Here is a 23,846-nt window from a genome sequence, read left to right on the forward strand (position 1 = left end):
AGTATCCTGTATTCCAACAGTGGCCAATGCCAGGTGCTTTAGAGGGAATGAACAGAACAGATAATCATCAAGTGATTCATCCCCTGTCACCCATTCCCAATTTCTGGCAAGTAGAGGCTAGGGACACGATCCCTGCCCATCTTGACCAATAGCCATTGATGGAACTTATCCAATTCTTTTTTGAACCCTGTTGTCGTCTTGGTCTTCATATCTTCTGTCAAAAAGTTCCACAGCTTGACTGTGCATTGTGTGAAGAAATACTTCCTTTTCTTTTGTTTTAAACCTGCTGCCTATTAATTTCATTTGGTGACCCCTAGTTCTTGCGTGATGAGAAGGAGTAAAAAGCACTTCTTTATTTACTTTCTCCACACAAGTCATGATTTTATAGACCTCTATCATCTCTTAGTCATTTCTTGAGTGGTAACAACTAATTTAGACCCCATCATTTTATATGTGTAGTTGGGATTATGTTTTTCAAGATGCATTACTTTGCATTTTTCAACATTGAATTTCATCTCCCATTTTGTTGCCCAGTCACCCAATTTTGTGAGATGTCTTTGCAATTCTTCGCAATCTGCTTTGGACTTAACTATCTTGAGTAGTTTTGTATTATCTGCAAATTTTGCCACTTCACTGTTTGCCCATTTTTTCAGATCCTTTATGAATATGTTATTCAGGGATCTGGGGCAAAAATTGGGGATTGGTCCAGCTTTGAGCAGGGGGTTGGACTAGATGACCTCCTGAGGTCCCTTCCAACTCTGATACTCTATGATTCTATGTTGAAGTACTGGTCCCAATACAGACCCCTATGGGACACCACTATTTACCTCCTCTCCATTCTGAAAACTGACAGTTTATTCCTACCCTTTGTTTCCTATCTTTTAACCAGTTACTGATCCATGAGGGGACCTTCCCTCTTATCCCATGAGCGCTTACTTTGCTTTAAGAGCCTTTGGTGAGGGATCCTTGTCAAAGGCTTTCTGAAAATCTAAGTATACTCTATCCACTGGATTACCCTTGTCCACATGCTTGTTGACCTCCCTCAAAGAATTCTAGTAGATTGGTGAGGCATGATTTCCCTTTACAAAAATCATGTTGAATCTTCCCAAACAAATCATGTTCATCTATGTGTCTGATCATTCTGTTCTTAACCAGTTTGCCCAGTACTGAAATCGGATTTACCGGCCTGTAATTGCTGGGATTACCTCTGGAGCCTTTCATAAGAATTGCTGTCACCTTACTCTTAATGGGAATATAACTTTAAAACCTTCCTGTGACAGTTTTAACCAAGGAAAAGAAAGGGAAGCATGCTTAAAAGTAAGCCACCTCCTCGATTGCGGTGGTCACTGATGTATTTATTTTTTTCTGCAGTGCACTATTACATGGTTTTATTCCCCTCTTCGAATGTCCAGAAACAAGCATCTGGCAATGTTTTTTCCTGTTTCTGATCTTTGTCACTCACCTCTATGTCTAATTAAGTTTTTTTTCGCTTTTAGTTCTGCTTATAAGACAAGCACCAGTGGAGGCTGGTGATGGCATTACATACACCTCTCTCTTAACACGAGAAGAGCAGGTGGAAGTGCTGAACCGTCTGGACTTTGTGCTGAAAAACATTATAGAGCTAAGAAAAGAAGTGGAGGAGCTGAAGAACAGCCTGCAGAGTTTAGCTGGGGAGATCAGTGGAGAAGTCAAGTAAGTACAAAACCACCGTCCTTTTGTCAATCATAGACAACTGGAAAACCATCTCTCTATATGTCTTGAAAGAGCTCACAGATCAGCAGGTTTTAGGTGAAAACAATCTTGTCCTCTCTGCCTTCTCTAATGAAGAGATCAACCTATGTATCTTTCATAAATGGGAATCAGGACAAGTCTCTCATGCAAAGAGCATATCCACCCTTCATTACAATAATGCTCTAAAAATGGGCAAGGGTGTAAGCTACTTTTTTCTAAAATTTGTCCCATCTTCCTCCACCTAACTCCCGCAGACAGAGAGCCAATGCCAGCCAAGGAAATTTGAAATCCAATGTATGCTCGATATTCTACAGTTTGGATAATCTGAGCATGCACAGCATGTGTTTACGATCTCTCTTTGTGTAAATCCCACTAAAGGGTAGGATTATTTAAACTGGAAAGGAGAAGAACCAGAAGGAATTAACTTTTAAGTTGTCAAAATTGTGACAAGAATAGTGAAAACTAATCATTCAGTCTTTTTTGATTTGTTCGTTACACAAGAACAAGGAGATATTCAGTGAAATTAAAAGCCCAGTAAATCTAGAACCAATAAATGGAAATATTTCTCCTACATAGTTTGTTCACTAGAGGTGAAATTTTGGCCCTACTGAAGTCAAAACTCCCTTTGACTTCACTGGGGTCAGCGTTTCACCCTAGGTGTACACTTACTTAAAGGTCAGTGGAATAGTTACTCTGGACTCTTAGGCCTGTAACATTATGACAGTTAATACTTATAGTTGTACAAAACAATGAGAGTATGAGAAGTCGAATCTATGCTTCAGGATGTCTGATCATCTCCCTATTTTAGGAATTAAGTTTTCTTGTCATGTACAACACTGTACATAAGACTAGGTGCGTTGTGGGTGTTTTCCTTCCTCTAAGCATTGGGTGCTCTCAGCTATCTTAGACAGATGCTGAACCGGATGGACTTGTGGTCTGTAAATTTCTGGCTCTTTTCTTGTCTCTGTAGCAATGTTTGTCCCATTCATATCTACTGTAGATTATGTAGTGAATGGAATATCCTGTAAAACATGAGCTCCTCGGGGGCAGGGACTGTCTTTTTGTTTTGTGTTCATTGAACACCTAGCACAGTGAGGTCCTTGTCTCTGACTAGGGCCTTTAGGCACTATGATAATATGAATGATAAATAATGTTCCTTCATCTTTCTTCACGGGAAGGATGATTATATACACTTTCTATTTGCCTATGGGTTTCTGTTTGATCTCATTTATAGTGTAGCCCACAGTATTTTAAACTTGGCAATTTTTGACTTCACCCACACAAAGCAGGAACAAGTACCGTTTTCATTATTGCTCCTTTGGTATGGAGTGGATGTAATAGATTATGAGGGTAGAAGCAAAGAAATTGACATGGATTGAAATAGACACTTCTCTAGTCATCACTGTGTTTCTGTCTGTCTTTCTGTCTGTCTTTCAGATCCCACCTGGAAGAAACCCAGAAGGTAACTCGGCGGAGGCGGTACCCATTTCCTAGAGAGAGGAGTGATTCCACAGGGTCCAGCTCTATTTATTTCACAGCCAGCTCAAAAGGGGCCAATACAGATGATGGTGAAAGTGAGGGAGGGTAAGCAGAACATCAGTTAAGAACTGTTCTTGGTCTCGGAAACTCAGTAGCCACTTACTTCATTGAATTCTGCATCACAGATGGGATGTTTCAATAGATGCATTTTTTTTTCCTGCTCTACTTGCATTCAGTTTCATTGCATGAAACCTAGCTGTTGATTTTCTTAAAAAAGCCAGAAGTTTTAGATACTACACCTGCCCCTGATTCCTCCTATCAAGAATTGTAATTTTACTATCACATTTTATAATTTAAAAAAAAAATTATCCCTTCCAGTTCCTGTTTGATCAATAGTCAGGGTGATGTGTGACAGTTTATATGCCATTGCAGGCAAACTGGCAAGGAAATTATGACAGGGCTGGAGGGAAACAAGAAATACTCCAGTTGGCTCTAGTTATAATTGTGGAGTATGGTGTTCTTTGAATTGTAATTCAAGAGAGGTGCTCACTGAGAGTTTGGGCAGCAGGGCTCCATTTAACACAAACCTATGAAATCCTCTGTAGTTTGAACCAGAACTGGCAGTTAGGTACAGCTGGAGCAAGAACCCACTGTTGAGGGTGAAGCGAAGTTCACTGACTAAAGGGTGATGGGAATAAGCCTTTGGCTGGGCTGGAAGGAGATGGGTGCCATAATTCTAAACGTGACATTCTGGGAGAGATTATGTAAATTTGGTTTACGCTAACAAATCATTTGGGGTCAGAATGGCAAAGAACAACAGCAACTGTCAGGCCATAAACGAAAATTACTTTTGAAGTAATGTTTTCTAAAAGATCCTGAAATTAAAAGGAAGTTAAACAGAATACAGCATGTCTAATTCTAAGACTATGTAAAGCCTTGTTTTGGTAGGATCATGCTTACATGTTTGTCATTTTATTTAGGTTCTTACCACACCTATCCTTGTACTATCTGCGTACCGTAAGTCACCTGATGCTTTATAAGTAGGATGCCTACTGGGTGCATATGCCTCTGGTCAAGAAGAGGAAAGTCTTCTCTTTCCTGATTTTTTTTTTTTTTTAAGTCAATAGATTAAGGGCATGAAGCAGATTCCTGGGCATAAAATTCTCTGTCAGTATTTTCTCATGGAAAGGCAAATGATATGTTTTTTAGACTGAAGGTTCCAAATTACCGTGTGTGTTTTCTCAGTTCACTTGCAGGTCTTAATGAATCTTCAAATAATTTTGCCAGTGCATATAACTAGCATGTTGCCTCTACCTGCTGATAATGGGTAGGCCAACTTGTAAAGTCTGTGTGGCTGCATGGAGGAAGAAAACTGAAAGTTTCTATTTCTTTGTACAGTGTTTGTCTTAAGCTGATGGTAAAACTCTTCCAGATTCTCATATTTTGTGAGATCTTTCCTTAGAGGAGGAATTTGAGCTGATCTCATTGTCGTTTTTTAACCCCCTGCAAATGATATGATAACTAATGTGCTTCAAAGTGACTAAAGAATAGTTCCACAATAACTCTGCTTTATAAAAGTTTGAAAAAAGGCAATTCTTGACCTAGCAGGATGTTGTTTAAAGCATCTTGGAATTTGGAATATGCTTTCTTGGGATTCCCATGCTTATTCTACAGAGGTATAAGATTTGTCTGGGTTCTTTGGCTTTGGCAAAGCAGAAAACATTACTCCTAAGAGACATTGAGGAATGTATTAAAAAAACAAAGCAAGAAAAGCTGTCTGAAGAGAACAGAGAATCATTTGTAGGACATGGAAATGACAGAGATGTTTCCAGCTGCAGATATATTGAGAGCATTTTACAGCTTGTCCTCTCAATCTTGTTTTGATGAAGATGGTATTCATTTCAGATAAAACATGTAAGCTTATAGTTGATTCAGAGAAATTTTTTTTTTTTACTTGTACAGACTATTCAGGGTGATTAAAATTCAGTTATAAATACTTCCACAGGTTTGATCATCCTTCTTGTAAGATCACTTTTAATTATGCTCTGCAAAAGACAGATTTGGAACAATCTCAGTGAACAATTGCCATCCTTATATTGTTGTAACACCATCCGCACCATGGTGCTAATTACTGAACCATCTTTTTGATCACTTTTGACTGTAGCCTATTGATTAATAATTTGGGAGGGAAGGTTTTAAATTAATCTTTTATGTGGTCACTCACCTTGATTGACACAGCACAGTTCGTTATAACTGAATTGCTGTCTCCAAGTATTTGAAATGCCCTGTTTTTTCTTTAATACTGACAGCTAAGAGGTTTTACTGAACAGCTTGCATATGTTGTTTAATGGGTTTTGTAGGGTGATTCGTAACTTTTTGAAACAAGTCACACATGTCTGTTTTTTCTGAAGTGAAAGGTTGTCAGTAAGCTCCAATTTTGTATGGCTAATTCCTGTTAGTTGTAGGCTATGTACTGGATCCTCACTGCAAGAGAAATGTAATTGTTTGTTTTGTGTGAGAAGGACATTATGGAATATAAGGGGACAGGTTAAAAAAAATCCTTATTATACAAATAATACTTATTGCATCAGTTATGCTCATCACTTCTTACATTTTTCTTGGTGTTGGTTGATGACGAGACTAGTCAGTTTCATTTTAGTCTATTTCACTTTGAGAATTTCAAGGGCTTTGTTTGCAGGAAAATGTGTAGACACTTATCTGCACTCACAGCTTGCATTGTTGGCAGCATATTGGTAGACCATGTCACTTAACCATCCACTCTACCAGAACAGAGAAATGTTCAGACTTTCCCACTGTAAAGAGATCTGTACAGTCTGTAGTCTACCTTGCAAAGGTGTGTTTAAAAGTTAAAGAATGCTTCTACTTAATAAAAATGGAAATATTAACTCAGTTTGTTTTAACAAAAGTCTTCAAGCTTTATAAAAGCTAAACTTTGGGCCAGATTTGACCTAACAGCATTTTTCTGAAGTTGACCTAAACAGATAGTGTTTTTTAAGATTTCAGGTTAATAAAGTGTATAGACTTAAAATTACAACTTTAAAACAAAAGTGTCTATCTCATCCATTTATGAACAAGAATATGAAAGGGTGCCTGCTCCCCCTGACATCATTGATTTAAAGGGGAGTAGGAGCTGGCCTATGGTAGTAATATTTACACAGGAAGAAAACCAATATCCACCATCTTACCTTCCAATCAAAGTATTTTCAAAAGGCTTTGTTTGACTGTCAGACATGCCAGGTATTCCTTTATATGCACGTTCTACTCCCCTTCCATACTACCGTATTAATTTATAACCATATGAGTCCACGTTTTCCCTAAAAGTCCATGTTCTTCTAGAACAAAATTGAGTGTCATATCTGTTTTTTGCTTACCAGTTAGGAACTAAATTCAGGGCCCTGCAATATTTCTCTGCAATAGCTGGGAATACCTACAGCAGGATAGAGTATTTCTCTCTTTATGTTGTGTGAAAGATCTTCAACTATCAGAGAAGAAAATCAACCCTAAATCTGGATCTTGGAATGCTAAAAGCTTTTCAGTTCATGTCATAAAATAGTAGTTAGAACAAGGCATTGACAAGACAGATTACACAGCCACTTCATTCACCTGGAAATAGTTTGAAGACATTAAAAACATTTGGCTAATGGGGGAGTTACTGAGTAACCGATTCATGGAGAGTCAAAACTGAGATTCTGGTAAGAGGAAGATTTAGATTAAAGTAATTTGGCTAAACAAGACTTTACTCTGTGTAACTGATTCTGAAAAAGTCCTTGTGTTAAAGAAATTCTGTATTCTGTAAACCCAACTGGCACAGTGGATAATGGATTTTTTTTGAGATGTTGGTCTAGTGCTACTAAAGAGGCATTAAGTAATAAGGATAATTGCAATGGATTAAAAGCTAGTGCGCCTACTATTTACAGGTTGCAGAAAAGAGCTCCTCTGATAGAGGAAACAGCTTGATGTCATTAAGCTGCCTTAGCCAGCAGTATTCAGTTACCCTGAGATAGGGCAGTACAGACTTGTTGCAGGGCTGTTGGGCTTACTCCTGACTGTCTTTCGTGGTGGCTTTTAAATTACTCATAAGTATTCAGTTGAACCTTCTTGGTGATTGACTATAGTACTGATCTAATAACAAATGCCTGCAGGTGGGTAAAATCTTTGTAGAACATATTTAACAGAGGAAGACTAGCGAAAGGATAAGTGTCAGGATAAGACTTTTAAACTTGAGAATCACCATAGCAAGTTAAATTCTTTTAACTTGGCTAACCTACTTTCTCAATTAATACAAATGAGGAAAAAGCTTGGAGATAAACTTCTATAGTGAAGGTTGCAACTAGCTTTCCATTATAAACTTGTTTTGTCTCTCCTTTCTTTCTTTTTAAAATCCAAAATCTATAGTTTAGATGTGAGTCAGGGAATGACTTTAATGTGACACCTTAAAAATGGGTGTTCAGGAGAGTTCAGAAAGTTGAGACTTTTTGCCATTTTTAGAACAGGTAATAAATAAAATGTAGTTTACTGGATCCCCTAGCTGAGAATTGGCTCCGAAGACCAAAACACATATTTGATTACAAATGTAAAGCTATTCAACTTTAATGTCATTATGAAATGTATGTTTTAGCATGCTTGATATAAGATATCAAAGGGATGCTGAGAAAGTAAATTTCAAGCTTTTTTTCCAACAGAGTTCAAAATGTGTCTTGATTATTAGAAAGTAAAGATAATTTTTCAGCCAAAAAGCTTATGGGAAAGGGCTGCAAGCCTCCAAAGACTTAGCTATGATTCTCCTCTACAGCAGACCTTAAGAGGGACACCAAGTGGGGAGAGGGCCCCTCTGATCTCCAATATTGCTAACACTTGTGATTTTATTGTGAGTCTTGTGTTTAATAGGTGTTTTTCTTAATTCCCCAGCTCCTGAAATCATGTTATGATAATCACAGCTTTTGTTTAACCTCTCTACCTAAGTTTCTAGCCCTCATGGTTGCAGAGAGAAGTTTGAAAATGTGAAGCTCAAAGCAGATTTTTTTTAAATTAAATTTGACTGTTAAGCTTGCCTCATGATTTTGGGGAGCATGACTCTTGGCTTTGGCAATACTGTATCTTCACACTGCCAACTGTCAGCTATCATCCAGTTCCCACTTGCTGTGTCCCTTCTGACATTTGTGGGAAGGGAGCTCTGCTCCTGCAGACTCTAGCAGATATGCTAGAGAGGGAGAGGGGTAGGGCTGGAAGGAGAGCAGGGACTTTGTGTGGGAGGGTAAGAAATTGGGGCATTCTCTATATTCACATTTGCACTCCCTCCCTGTGAACCAGTTGTAAGGATTTGGAAATCGGCTTCTGTGTTTCATTGCTTCTTTGCAATTCTTCGGTTTGTTTAAAATATATTTAAACAGTTCAGACCAGTAGCAGGTCAGTAATTTAAAACTTTGCAGACAGCTTTAAGAGTAACTGTGATGAATTAGTGGATAAGCAATCCTGGCCTAATGTAAAACAAGTTTGTGGTACTAAACTGAAGATTCCACATTACTTATGCCTCCACTATTAATCCTATGTAGCTGTGTATGGTAGCCACTCTGACTTTAACTTTCTGAATTAGCACACATTATCCTCAGATTCCTGCAATATATTTTTTTTTTTTTGGCAGTTGCTTTCTTTTGCCCTTTGATGAAATCTTATAAAACTTCTGCTGCTACTATTTATAATCCAAACAGGCATCAGTAGCACCTCATGTTTCACTTCCAGATGACCCAAATTGTTCCATGCTATCAGCAGCAAGAAGTCTTGGATTGTTGTGTGGAAGTTAATTGTCTTGCATTGCTTTGGCACTGTGAGGGGCAGACAAGCCCACTGGGGCCTTTCTTTTTTTTCACATGCTTATTAGCACCAAATAGCTTGTTGTTAATTTAGGAAATGTGCCATGTAGGGACTTTCGCATATTAATGCATTTAAGAACTGCCTGTCTTCCTAAAGTTGAGAAAAACAGGATAAAAACACTTAAATCCCTTGGTCTTTTTGAATACTTTTGTTTTTATTGAATTATATTCAGCACCATTTCTTTTTTAAACTGGAAGCATCTCATACATGTTTCAGAGTAGCAGCCGTGTTAGTCTGTATTCGCAAAAAGAAAAGGAGTACTTGTGGCACCTTAGAGACTAACAAATTTATTAGAGCATAAGCTTTCGTGAGCTACAGCTCACTTCATCGGATGCATTTGGTGGAAAAAACAGAGGAGAGATTTATATACACACACACAGAGAACATGAAACAATGGGTTTATCATACACACTGTAAGGAGAGTGATCACTTAAGATAAGCCATCACCCACAGCAGGGGGGGGAAAGGAGGAAAACCTTCCATGGTGACAAGCAGGTAGGCTAATTCCAGCAGTTAACAAGAATATCAGAGGAACAGTAGGGGGTGGGACATGAGCCATCTCAATAGAGCGAGTCTATCTGGGTGAGAGGAAAATGTATACATCATGAGGCATCACTGAATAGTGATTCTTTTTTATAAAAACAAGAACAAAGATTGACACAGCATTTTGAAATGATTTTAGATCTTGTACTTTTGATTGTGCTTCAGGATAAAACGTCTTTTTTCAACCTAGATACACACATCATTCTAAGCACCTTTAAAATGCTGCCAGTCTGGAATGTGGCATAGCAGCTGTTTATCTGCCCACACCCACACTGCACAGCAGTGTAGGACAGGAAATGAAGAGTAGCACGCTAAATTGGAACTGCAGCATGAATTAAGGGAGACTGAGCAGTTACATTCTAACAAGATTTGACTAGGGAACCAAGTTTGTATTGTTGTTATGAAAGTGCCACAAGATGTTTAATAACAAGTGGTCAGTACCTTAGGTTTTACAACTTGCATAAAATATGGCAACACCTTAAGTATAGCATATCCTGCACCATACTTATTCATTGCTTCACTGTGGATTCAGAGGGAAGACTATCTACTGAATCGGCAACATAATGATTAAGTGTTCTTAGAGGCTTCTCCTCCACATAATGACCAGACAATACTGCTTAGCCTGAGATTTGGTTTGATTACCGGGTAGTGTACAGTTCATGATGATCTAGAGAGAGTGATGGGGCTGGTGTGGTGTCTGCCCTCTGAGTTGACGGTATTTGTTGGCTCTCTACCAAGGAGAGAGTGAGTTCAGAGATCCAGCTGTAGATTCATAGATACTAAAGTCAGAAGGGACCATTCTGATCATCTAGTCTGACCTCCTGCACAGCGCAGGCCACAGAATCTCACCCACCCACTCCTACAAAAAACCTCACTTATGTCTGAGCTATTGAAGTTCTTAAATCATGGTTTAAAGACTTCAAGGAGCAGAGAAGCCTCCCTCAAGTCACCCATGCCCCTGTACTCCTCATGACTCCTGAAGAAACGGTGCTTTGGTAGCCAAAAGTACCTCTTTTCATCTGTGTCTGGCAAAATTGCTATCCACATTTCTCTTAGATGTGTTCCTCGGCACATGCCTTCTGTCTCTAGATTTGATAACTGTAATGTTCCCTGTTTGAGGCTGTCTTTGGAGAACACTTGGACATTTCAGCTGGTGCAAAATGTGATGGTCTGATTGCTTAACATAGCTAACCGTAGGTAAGGCTATGATTTAGCCAGGGGAATTTTTAGTAAAAGTCATGAACAGGTCACGGGCAGTAAACAAATATTCATGGCCTGTGACCTGTCCATGACTTTTACTATATACTTTTACTATAAAACTTGGGTGGGGGGCTGCGGGTGCTCTGGGGGGGCAGTCCGAGGGCACCATGGGTACTGGGGGAGGTGGTCCGGGACCCCCGCTGGTGCTGGGGAGGGTTGGCGGGGCTGGCAGGGGCTCCCTACCCAGTTCCGCATGTTCCTGCAGCTCCTAGGCGGCAGAGGAGCCAGGGGACTCTGCGTGCTGCTTCCGCCACAAACACTGGCTGCGCAGCTCCTATTAGCTGGGAACCTCAGCCAATGGGAGCTGCGGGGGCAGGGCCTGCGGGTGTGGGCAGCATGCAGGAGCCCCCTGGCCCCTCCGCCTAGGAGCTGCAGTGCTATGCCAGTCGGAGCCAGGGAGCCCCCCCATCTTGAGTTAAGCACCCCCCCTGCATCCCCTGACCTGAGCCCCCTCCACACACCCAGACTGCTGCTGCTGGCTCAGGGGCTGCCGTCTCGACCTCCATGACAGACTCGCAGCCTTAACCATAGGCAGCACATTATGCTAGTGTCCCATAGGCTGCCGTGGTTTCCTACTTGCTTCTGGTGCAAATTCATGCATTGAGCTTTTAAAGTTACACATGGTTTGGGTCTTAATTACATCTGGTTAATCTTCCTTTTCATTGCTGTAATAGTTGCAGTCAGGGTCTGTAGTTAAATGTCATGGGGGCTTGTGGCAGGCTGCTTGCAGCAGAGGGCCCTCTCCTTTGGACTAATGAGGGAAACAAGTTCCAACGAAGCCTGAAATTAAAACTGAACGCTCTTAAACAATGAGGGCTAACTTAGTGCTTCCTCCTTTGTGAGTTAGAGAAGGGACACCTTAGGCTAAGCATTTTTTTTTTAAAGGGAAGGTTCTAAATTTAAGCTTCAGAACGCATATTTCATACCTTAATAAGTGACCTGACTTCAATGAGAGCTGCTGGGTATTTAGCACTTTTTTTTTTTTTTTTTTTTTAAATCAGGCCACCTATTTAGATGCCTGAACATAATTTGGGAAATTTAACTTTAGACAGTCCCTTATGGAAAATCTTGATCTGAGTCATACCCTGTCTAATCTGGACCACTTTAATTGTTAATCATTGTCTGCTTTTACATAGATATCATGTCTTTACATGGCTCAGCTGCTATTCCTTAATTTGTCTTTTTGTACATGTGCAATGATTTTGATCACTCACCCACAGTTTTCACACCTTTTCGCCCATCAGCACGAACAAGCTGTTCCATATTTAGTGCTCAGACAGTCTTGATCAAAATACTAATGTTGCCAAGAAAGTTGTGTTTGAAATTCTCTGGAACAGACGAAAAACCTCAAGCTGTATCTCCCACCCAGATGAGTCTGTTAAACTTCCTACTGAGGTATCTGATGTATAATCTGTAATTTCCCAAGTGACTTGCCCTGCTGGTTCTGTTCTGTGTATGCTTTTGTAAGCTTTAAAGCTAAATGGTCTAAAAAAGCTCTCTCATGAGGCCAGCTGGATGCAGACTCCTGTGTCTTGACTTCCACGCTAGCTTCCTTTTGAATTTATTTTCTTCACCCCCTTAGTATTTGTCTGTACTACATGGGAATTGGCAAAAGATGCATAACTGCAGAGATTTAAATCTAGACTGCACAAAATTCTGGAGAATACAGTGTAGAGAAAACACTTGTGCACTAGAGAAGGTTGGGCCTAGGACATCTATTAGTCCAACTCCCATCTCTCTGATTTTTTAAAATATTTTCTCTTGGTTTATAAACTGTTTGCCCTGCATCTTGTTTTGAGTACGTGTGATGTCACTTAATTCTATATTTTAATTTTTACTGAAAGGTACACCACAGCCAATGCAGAGTCTGATTATGACCGAGAGTCAGAGAGAGAAAGTGAGGAAGGAGAAGACGAAGTGAGCTGTGAGACGGTGAAGGCTGCACGGAGGGATTCACTGGACCTAGTCAATGAGGATGAAACTGTTTTGGTCTTTGACTCTACAATGGAGGAAGAATTTGGTCAGCTGTTGCAGCAAGCTGACCAGCTGCATAGTGGGAATAACCAGGAGAAGAGGGAAGGATTCCAGCTGCTGCTTAATAATAAACTGGTGGTAAAGTTCGTTTTAATTTCCCAGCAAAATTGTGTGTTTGGCTAACAGGGAAAGATGAAATTGGGCTTTTAGTTTTCATTGTGCGAGACCTAGTCCATGCTACAAATGTAATGGAGTCAATGGACCTGGTCATAACATGGCTTAGAAGTGTAGTAGTGTAGATGGTACCTAACAAAACTAAAATCCTGACAGTCCAAGGACTTGGCTTTCTTAAATGTACCGTCTTGCATCCTGTCTATAGTACAAATCTAAACCGTGTTGTAATTGCGTCCCTTGACTCAGTTATAGAGGTCAAGGACTGGATAGCCAGGAAATTACATAGCTTTTTTTTCATAGGTGCCTGTTTAAAAAGCAAAACAATTTGGCTGCTGTATCTTCAACATTAAAATAAAAAATGATGTAGAGGCGAGAGATAACAAATGACTTAATCAACATTAAGCATAAGTAAAGTTTCTTTGTAAGCCCCAAAAGCGATCATGCCATGAATTTATTTAATGCTCCAGTGTATCCCGTTTCTTACATGTTTCTCCTACTTATTAATAGTCTAAGATAATACCAAAGTAAGCTAACTTAAATGGATATTGTCAGGGCTTACACTTGTACTTTTTAAAAAAGGGTTTAACAAAACCTAGTATGAAGAGTTGGGTTTTTTTATATTTCACTGAAAATAGGTTGTTTTCTGTTTTTAACTGAACTTTGCCCCTGCAGTATTGGCAATCCAGCCACAACAGCCTCATGGCTGTTTTGTGTAAACCATAATATGAAACTGTCCAATCTTCCTATGTCCAAGCTGACTGAAATGCAAAAAGTGAGCAGACAGCATAAATAAGTAAACTGAACTTTTAAAAAGTTGTGATTTTTCTCTTGCTTTTTGAGATGGAGTCAGACAAGTGGATGTGTGGCTCCAATGCTCATCCCCTCATTCGAACTAAAACTTTTGAAGGGGGGTGGGGGAGAGTCCATTTATGGTGATGTGATAAATTAGACCTCTTTTGATCTCCTTTGAATTGTGGGTTTAGTTGCAAATTTGGACGTTCATTTTACTCTTTTTGTACTTCTGCTGGAATTCTTGTTGGTTTGGGCCCATTAAAGTTTTTTTCAAAGTGGTTTTTTTGCATATGTTTACCCTGTGTAGCTAGATATATAAAAGATGCATACACTTGTTTGAATAAAATAACATACTGCCTGTTACTGCTGCCACTTGACAATTCTCTTCCTTATATCTTTGTACCAGTGGAAGAAAGGGACTCTCTAACAGGTGATCTGAAATACTTATGTTTTGTCTGCAGTATGGAGACCGACAGGATTTCCTTTGGCGCCTGGCTCGAGCATACAGTGATCTGTATGAAATCACAGAGGATGCAGACGAAAAGAAATCATACGCTTCTGATGGTAAGAAAAAGTGTTTGTGAGGCAGCTCAATGTAGAGTTTTTATTGGATAAACTTTTTTTTACTGTATCTTGTTTAAAAGATCTTATGTTACTAATGCAAATTTTAAAAATACAATTTTCTTGTTTGTTTACTTGATCGGTTTCACTACTTCTCATTCACTAGTTCAGATGCGGTTTGTTTTGGGTTTTTAACATTATAAGGACTTGAAATAAAACCAGGAGATTTTAATTAACACTTCTGCTCCTATCAGCTTTAGGAAATCACCTCCCCTTTTTAATTTAACCTAAACTTTAAGCCTGAATTGCCTGAGTAGTCCCTTTCAGCAATGTAAAGCAGTCATTTAAGGCAATCATTTTCAGACTCTTTGAATGTATATAGTCCTTTCTGATGGCTTGCAAAATTACCACATTTTTGGGAACACAAACACGTGGAGCAGAGAGAGGAGAGAGCTCCATGAAATTGTGTGTGTGCGAGAGAGAGAGAGCTCTATGTGGTGGTAGGTGCCCAGTGTCACTGAAAGATACTCAGCTGGTAGTGAGTGGAAGAGCAACTGTCCATCTCAACAGACAGTGGTGTAAGCACCAAAGCACCCTTGATGCCTGTTGCACTTTCTTTTTTGCTCTCTACTTTTTTCTCTCTCAGCCACCTCTTTTCAGCCTCTTTGACTCCCTGGTACAGTACGCCAGCCAGTGTAGCCTATTGCTAGCTGCAACCTCTCAGCTTGCAGTGTTGATGCTGAAAGTGTCCTTGAACCTGGTCTTAGGTCAGCCCAGCGGCCTTGGAGCATCTGAGTTCTCCATACAGGAGATCTTTTGGATTGTGTCCATAGTCTCAAGCTAAAGTTACTAGGTGACTAACAAATGTTTAACTTCTTTACTCTTTCCTGTCACTGTAGAGACCCTAGCACTTTGGGAGGTACATATTCAGAGAAATTCAGTGATTTTCACTCTTGCTAAATCAGTGCTTTCTGTCTGCAGGGAAAGAAGAGGCAGAGGCAGCCCTACAGAAAGGGGATCGAAGTGCTGAGGGTCACCAATGGTATGTAACTTTCTGCTGTGTGGGAGAAGAACAAGGGAGGTTAAAGGTCATATTAAGAGTTGGGCTTTATCACAGTCTACTCAGTAGACAAGTTTGTTTCTTACCTTAAATATACATTATTGAATCTGCTTTTCCTAACAGACTTTATTTTAGTTTCTTTTCCTTGTTAGTAGGCATGAATAAGTGAAAGACAATACTGGTTACAATTAGCAAGATAAATTTTGTTTTTATTTGATTCATGACAACTAATTAAGAACTTGGTTCTGAGGGGACATGGCCTGGTGGAGTTCTTGAACAGAAGATGGAGGCAGCTATAATAATGTGTGTTCTTTAGTTTCTGAGAAACTGATCGTATCAAGTTCTTATGAATCTGCATCTCATAGCTTAATGAGCTTCATCAAGGATTGTAAAAGATCAGCTTATAGATAAGTATTGCAGAAAGGGGCTTCTTTCTAGGAAGAAGAAATTGAGATGCATAGTTCAGTGTGCTCAGGAAGTTTTTAAGCATTTTAAATTTGGAGACTAAAACTGTGTTTTAAAAGGATTCCCTTTGAGTTATTAAATTGATCTCTGGAAATCCTAATTATATCTTCAAAAAAAGAAAAGGAGTACTTGTGGCACCTTAGAGACTAACAAATTTATTTGAGCATAAGCTTTCGTGAGCTACAGCTCACTTCATCGGCTGCGTGCAGTGGAAAATACAGTGGGGAGATTTTATATACACAGAGAACATGAAACAATGGGTGTTACCATACACGCTGTAACGAGAGTGATCAGGTAAGGTGAGCTATTACCAGCAGGAGAGAGAAAAAACACCTTTTGTAGTGATAATCAAGGTGGGCCATTTCCAGCAGTTGACAAGAACGTGTGAGGAACAGTATGGGGGAGGAGGGGGAATAAATGGATGCTACTCTGAAACCTGTAATTATATCTTTTAACTGTGTGTTGTGAGAACATGAGGGTGAAATGGAAGAAAGTTTGTTCCAGAATTAAGAGGGTTTTTTTCTTAGTTCAGCTGAAGTTTTTCTTTCCAAATGACAAGAAAACAAGGAATTTGTAAACTGCTTTGCCAAAACAAATATTATATTCTATTAATGGAGTAATCCTTCTTGCTGTATCTGATGTCTCCTGTGGCCAGTGAGACATGTTGTGGTTGGTGATCTCACACTCACTGGGTCATAGTCCCACAAGCAATTCTTTCAGTTAATAACTATGAATGATGTTTATGTAGGAAGGATGATCCAGGGGTTAGTACATTAGTCTGAGATTTGGGAATCCTGGTTGAATTCCCTGCTTTGCCCAAGGTCTCACAAGAAGTCAGTGGCAGGTCATTTCTGTCTCTCTGTGCCTTAGTTCTCCAACTGTAAAGTGGGGATAATGGTACTCCCCTATCTTACAGAGATATTGTAAGGATAAGTACATTAAGGATTGTGAGATGCTCAGCTACTGTGGTAAATGGGGCTGGCTAGAAGAGACCTCATGAAAGATCTTGGCTCAGAAATGAGCTGTACTTCATTGATGATCCTTTTGGTTCTGTGTGCCCTGGGAAAATGACTACTTATGTATCCTGCTGTTATGTGCTGGAAATTAATCTGGTAGGTAAGGGTTAGGAAGCCCATTTCACACAGCTCATTTACAGAAAATTGTAATTCCTTTGTTCAAGAACTGGAGCTGGGGTGGACTCTTATTTTCTTTCTCATTTGCTCTGTTTCTGTTGGCTCCTCTTTAGTCCCCAAAGAGCAACCTCTTATGTCATTGAAAGCCAAATTAACAGCCAGCTGCACAAGCTATGGGGGCAGTAACTTGAGAGCTAGATGGTTAATGATGACCTGACATTCTTCCTTTCTTGTTTTACTAGTGTTAGTTGCTTTTCTTATTTTCTTTCTTTTCTTATTGACATTTCAAAAGCTTACACAGTGCCAAGTAAAGTAGAAACCCTATTTTAAGAAAGGCTAACCCCTTGGCTCTAGGGTTTGGAGAGAAAGCGTCCATATTTTTGGGATGGAGGGAATAAGGGAGAGGTTTGACCGCTGCAGTTGTCACTGAGGTATTGGGCAATTTATCTCTTATGTCTTCAGAACAAGATGTCCCTTGCAACATGAGACTTCCATAATTCTGAAATCTGTCATCTGGGCTTGAAATGTATGGATTGTTGGAGTTTGTTCGTGGTTAAAAGGAAAAGAATTTCTAGTTACTCTATATGGCAGGTTCTTCTTGGCCGTATCCTGAGGAGGGCTAAGATAGTGGCTGTTTCTCTGTAGTGGAGGATAAGCATTCTGCTTCCATTACAATTTTGCTTTAAACTGATGGCTGTGATCGACTATGTGTAAACATTATCTAAACAGCTTACATTATCTGTCACAACTATACTCCTACAAAGTAAAGATTTTTGCCTTCAAAAAACAGGAAATGCTAAATTAACATTGAACATGCAATCTTAAATTGGTGCATTAAGTATTTATTTACAGTAGACTAAGTTGTCGTCGCATGCTATTTCCTCAAACAATACAACTCTTTCTTCAGCTTCTCAAACTTACATGTAACTAAGATAACTTGATCACAACAGATTATTATCTTGAAATCTAGTTAATTTCAAAAATACATTAAGTATTTTTGGGTACTTTACCTGGCTCTGAGTTGCCCTCTCAGTTTAAGTGGTATTTGCTGAACTTTTTCCACTTTCTTTACTTAGTTGCTATGTGAAGGTCCTATGTACATGGAAAAACTTCTTATCTACAAGGGAAAAAGTATAACTGACTACACTGTTATAATTTTTTCTCATCTTGATCTTGTTCATTTTTAGTTTTTATCATGGCCATTGCTAGAGGTTGCAAAAGCCTTGGCTTTTTGTATTTGTGAGGTGTCTTAATCTAGGTAACCTTTTATACAGGGTCTTCCAGAGAAACCAGTGCCATGCCAGAAGACAATCTTCCGATCCTATGCTCTTCTCATTTGGTTCAGTTATTTTACATAACTGAATGGCTCTGAAATAACTCTAACCAACATAAGTAGTAGTATTGGCATACAGCGTCCACATAGGCAAAGTTTTTTTATTTTCCTTCATGATTTAAACTACAATTATCTGTAATAAAATACCTTTGTTTTTTCATTGCTATTTTTGAACAAATGCTGTGGCTAGCTAGAAGTGAGGAGTTTCTCATTTTCCCTACTATCCTAAGTGGCTTGAGTATCTAACAGGCTCTTGTAGAAACTTGTGTACGGAGCTGATGGTTGCTGATTCTGCTGCTATGATTAAACTAAAGCTGTCAATCGTGAGGTTGCCTAGTTTAGTACAAATATTGGTTATAGAGAGAAGAGAAAATTCCTCTCTGTTTTTTTTGGAGTGAACTGATTGATAAATTGTGTTGGATTTCTGATGTGACTGATGTCCTTACTGCTGGCAGGTGGGATTTTGAAGGTGGAATGTTGAACACGTTAACAATCAGTGTTAGGAGCTCTGGATTGTCGAGAGCATGGAGGTTAAAACTCTTTTAGGGAATGATCTCTCTTCTTTGCTTTCCGAAGATCTGCTTGGACCATTACTTCACAGGAGAAATACCTTGTAGCCTAGAAGTTGAATTTAAGGTTTGGAGAAAAAATTCTTTTCATATTAGTAATTGGATGCCTTTGATCACTAACATGTTTGTCATGTTGGTGAGAGGCAAAAATAGGGGAAGAAACCAGCATGACTTGATCTCCGTAATGGAATCGGGTGATTGGCTCTTTCTGACGGTTTAATTACTGGAATGTTGGTGAACCACCACGTTGCCTGTTAATGTTTTAAACAGTTTTGGCACTTGAGCTTTGCATATTTGACAGAGTATGATTCTGCTTCTGAGCTAAAGATTGATGGATTAGCCTAATGATTTCGAGTTTTATTGTGTGCAAATGTAAGTAACTGATCCAAAGAAATGTCCAAGCAGTATTGAATTCTGGAGATGGAATGAAATCTGATTAGCCACAGATTATATGCATGACACTTGTAGTATTGTGATTACATGCTGTCAAAAAAAGGCTGATAGTGCAAGTCACTCCCTCCTCTCATCCCTTCTGAAAGACCTTGACCCTATATATGCAGAATGTTCACGTCATGATAGTTCTGTGGTAACGTGTTGCTTAATCATTTGTCTCCAGTGCAGTATCCCCTTGTGCTGAAACAGTCTTGGCATGTACTAGGCGCATGTATTGTCGTCTGTGCCCACCTCTTCCAAGAACAGCATTGTTGGAAAGGTGCACAGGCTTAAATTCTGTCTCTGTAGACTTTCCCTGTTGCTGAGTGGGGGCATGCACTTCTATGTCTTGCTTTTATTTCTTCAGAACAGCTGCAGAAAGGGAAGAAAGAGGACAGCCATAGAAAGGAAATAGCAGAATAGCATGTGGGAGGCTTGGGATATGAATAATGACCTTTATTAGTAGAAAGACATAATTAGACTTTCATTAATATATAACTGGTAATGTTCTCTTTCCAGCGCCATCTGGGTCGTGGGACAGTTGCAAGCTGTTTTAGTCACAGCCTGTTTTGTTTATGTTAATTAGCCCTCCTGAGAAAAAGCTTCTTATTCACCATGAAAAAACAAAGAGGAGTCCTTGTGGCACCTTAGAGACTAACAAATTTATTTGGGCATAAGCTTTTGTGGGATAAAACCCATTTAATCAGATGCATGGAGTGAAAAATACAGTAAGCAGAATATATATCATAGCACATGAAAACATGGGAGTTACCTTACCAAGTGGGGGGGTCACTGCTAACAAGCCAATTCAATTATTGGCCTATTCTCAACAGTTGACAAGAAGGGGTGAATAGCAAGGGAGGGAAAATTACTTTTGTAGTGCTAACAAGACCAGTGCAATCAGGGTGGCCCATTTCCAACAGTTGACAAAAAGGTGTGAGTATCAGCAGAGGGAAAATTATTTTTTGTAATTTGTAAAAACATGTTCCCCCTCTCCAGCTTCTGATTTTTGTATCCTGGGGAACCCAACATAATGACAAAGTATTGTACATCCTAAGATCTTCCACTTAGGATATGTCTACACTACCCACGTTACAGCGCAGCCGCGGCAGCGCTGTGACGTGGGCAGTATAGACATGCTTTATCACCGGGGAGAGCTCTCCTGGCGATTTAAAACAAACAAACAAACAAAAAAAAAATGCAACCCACCCCTAACGAGCAGTGGTAGCTTTATTGCCGGGAGAATGGTTCCCAGCGATAAAGCGCTGTCTGTACCGGTGCTTTTCAGCACTAAAACTTTTGTCGCTCGGGGGTGTTTTTTCAAACCCCTGAACGACAAAAGTTTTAGCACTGAAATTGGCAGTGTAGACACAGCCTTCCTCACAGCTTAATGTCTCTGCATTATCTAGGATGTAGTTGTGCTGCTTTCCCTCCCTTCGTTGGCTTCATTGTGTGCTGCAATCTTACTACTGCACATGTTAACCCAGCTTTTTTTTCCTCTCCTAATTCTGGAGCATGATGACCTGGAACAAGATAGGATTGTTCTCATGTAGTGCGGAGTTGATAAGGCTGTACTATGGTAGTGGTCTCTTCTTTGTAGAGACGTGCAGTCTGACTACAGTTGTAGGCAAAACTGCTACTTTTCCCTCCTTTGGTCTCTGGCATTTTCTATGGTGTTGGGCGTAGTTTAAAAAACAACTAAACCTTTGTAGAATAGAACAGAATCATAGGGGCTAGTTGAAAACATTGAGCAGGAAATGACTGACTAACTACAGCTCTGAAGCATGCCTTTGACTCAATGGCTATGGCAACATGATCACAGATGGTTTCTCAAGAATGATTAGAGAAAGGGAGTGCGTATGGGACCCTGTCTGGACTGGCCTTGGGGCCAAAACCAAGTAGGAAGGGGAACCCTCGCATTGATCCTTGGATTCTTTACAACACAATAATGCAAATGGCAATTGCTGCAGTTTACACTCAGATCTTAGCAGATCCCAAGCAACCTTTCCACGTGGAGGAAACAGAACTGTGATCTGATCCCAGTGGTGAATAGAATATTCATCCTTTGTACAGCAAAGCAGCTTCCATGGCTGTAGTTCTCAGGCAGGCACTGCTTTAGGAATACATGGAGATGGGTAAGAAGTAGTTTTGTGTATTAGATGCTGCTTCCAAATGATTCTGAACCAAATTCGTACCTCATGTAAAGCCATTCGGGCCAAGAATCTGGCATTCTCTTACTACTTTAATGGGCCTGTCCAATACATTTTGAAATTTGATTCCTAGTTCTACAGCTCTTACCAGTGTAGCCTGTGCCATAATACGAAAGTTCTGAAACCAATATGTACATTTTACTACTCAACTAGTAATCTTGTAACATCTTTGTAAAAGGTGCTATATCCCATGGTTGAATGCTTTGCAGAAATTATGGAAAAGGAAAAAACAAGCACATGAGTGGGGAAGTTTTTTTTTTTTTTTTTGTTTAACAAAAAACACAACCTGGGGTGTTGCATGTGGGACAGGCATGTGTATTAAGCTGCTGAGGCCCGAATAAACAAACTTCTCAAGAATTTAGAGAGAAAAACAAATGATTCCCTATCCATTTCAGTGTGTGTGCATGCTGTGCAATTCTAAGTGCACAACACCAGCTTTAAGGATCAGGAAGAGACGTAGCTGTGTGTTTGCCTTGGCTTCAGCCCTGGTGTTAAAAGAAATATTGGAAGTACAACTGGAGTAGCAAGGGATTTCAGGGGTCTGTCTAGGGAGGATTTTGCAGGTGCAGCATTATCCGCCTTAATTGTCAAGGGGAGAAATAGTCAAATTGAACAAAATGGTATTTGCTGATTGCTGAGAGCTCTCATTGCAGATGAAGTAAAACGTTTTTGTTGCCTGTCTTTGAAATGTGATCATTCCATGTTGGTTATGGGAAGTGAAAATAATCTTCTGGATTGAATATTTTTTTGAAACACTGTCTCTTTTCTTTAAAGGAAAATAGTTACTTTGTTCAATGTAGCATCTGGAAAGTGCACAGGAGAACCACTTACACAAATGTATTTTAAATACTTGGTGTGTCTGGACTTCTTGAGGTGGGCACTTTTGTCTTACTGTAAAGTGAACAGCATTCTGGACACAGCCCAGAGCTGATGATCAGAAGCCAGTTCTAATTAGACAATCAGCAGGACCTTGCTGATTAACTCTTCACAGAGTACTGCATGGAACTCAAAAATTTTGAGCTAAATCTAGATTTATGCTGAATGCTCCCTATTAATCATGTGGATTAAACAGAAGAGCGTTAGACCATAAATCAGGAGCCAAAGAAACAGTAGCCAGTAGGAGCAGGCACAGAAGCAGCCTCAGGAAAACATTGCAGTATGGGGAGGGAAGAAAAGCTCCTAGCCAGGATAATCCCTGCACCTTTTGGACTATGAACCGCGCACTCCAGTCTGGGGGCACTAGCATCCATGAAGTGCCCCTTATCCCAGAGCCATGTGGGCTCGGGGAGAAAAAGATTCTAGGGAGGAGCCAGCCCTAGGCCAAAGAAATTGAAGCCAGGAAGAACAGGCATGATAACAGTCCAAAACAGGCACATGATATAAGTATAAGGCCAACCACCTGGCTCAGATTTATGCCGCTCATTTCCTTGCTCCTTTTTCATTAGCACAGGATTAATTCACAAATTAGAAGCTAGTTTTTAGTCCCTGGTGTTTCACATTCACCTTGGTGGCGTATCCAGAAACTCATTTTTCAGCATGAAGAGGCTCATACAGTTTTAACCCATCTTTAATTACTGGTAGTTTTACAGCAGGTAAGAAGTGCTGCTCTACTTATGAACTTTCTAAAGATGAGCTTGAATGAGGGATGGGGGGAGGCAGCATTGTTTTCAGCCGCTAACAAAATTTACCTCTGCTCCTGGTATATCAGCTGCTTGTTTCACTAGGAGAGTCATAGAGTTGTAGGCCGTGCTTAATGTGTGCCAGGGCTGAGCCCCCCAGCACCTCTAGGCTTGCTGTGTTAGTTATACAAGTTTAAAAAATTATGTGAGGCCCAGCACCTGTTTCATTACAGTTTAAGCACTGTAATGAGGTTGGGTGTTGTCAGTTCCTAAGCAACAGGAATACCCGTGCGTTCTATTATGGGTGGGAGAAGAGGCTGCATTGTCCCCTCCACTAGGCTTTCAGATCTTATTGTGTGATCTTTTTGATAGCATTTATCAAGTAAACTAATATATATGAAACCCAAGAGCTCTAGTCTAGGATACTTCTCAGTCATGCTTGTGTCCCTGTCTCCTGTATGTCCCCATTCATGCTACCATACTGCAAAAAAGATAGAAGAGAACAAACTTGTCCCCTGAGGAAAATGGCTCTGTGCATGCCTGCTTGGTGGCAAAGGATTATGGAATGTGCACTTTTTCTTCACATAGTGTTAATGGAAAAGAGAGCTGCATATGTTTT

At 39.9% G+C, this 23,846-nt stretch overlaps 1 protein-coding gene across 1 annotated transcript in view; it reads left to right on the forward strand.

Annotated features, from left to right (window-relative positions):
• Nucleotides 1-23,846, forward strand: part of RMDN3 (regulator of microtubule dynamics 3) — a 59,260-nt gene that overhangs the window by 5,896 nt on the left and 29,518 nt on the right. The window contains 5 exon segments of the mRNA XM_038405584.2: nucleotides 1,497-1,692; nucleotides 3,169-3,315; nucleotides 12,750-13,017; nucleotides 14,307-14,409; nucleotides 15,388-15,448. Of these exon segments, the coding sequence (XP_038261512.1) occupies nucleotides 1,497-1,692; nucleotides 3,169-3,315; nucleotides 12,750-13,017; nucleotides 14,307-14,409; nucleotides 15,388-15,448 (775 nt within the window).

This window comes from Dermochelys coriacea, chromosome 6 (genome assembly GCF_009764565.3).
Source record: "Dermochelys coriacea isolate rDerCor1 chromosome 6, rDerCor1.pri.v4, whole genome shotgun sequence".
Taxonomy (NCBI): domain Eukaryota; kingdom Metazoa; phylum Chordata; order Testudines; family Dermochelyidae; genus Dermochelys; species Dermochelys coriacea.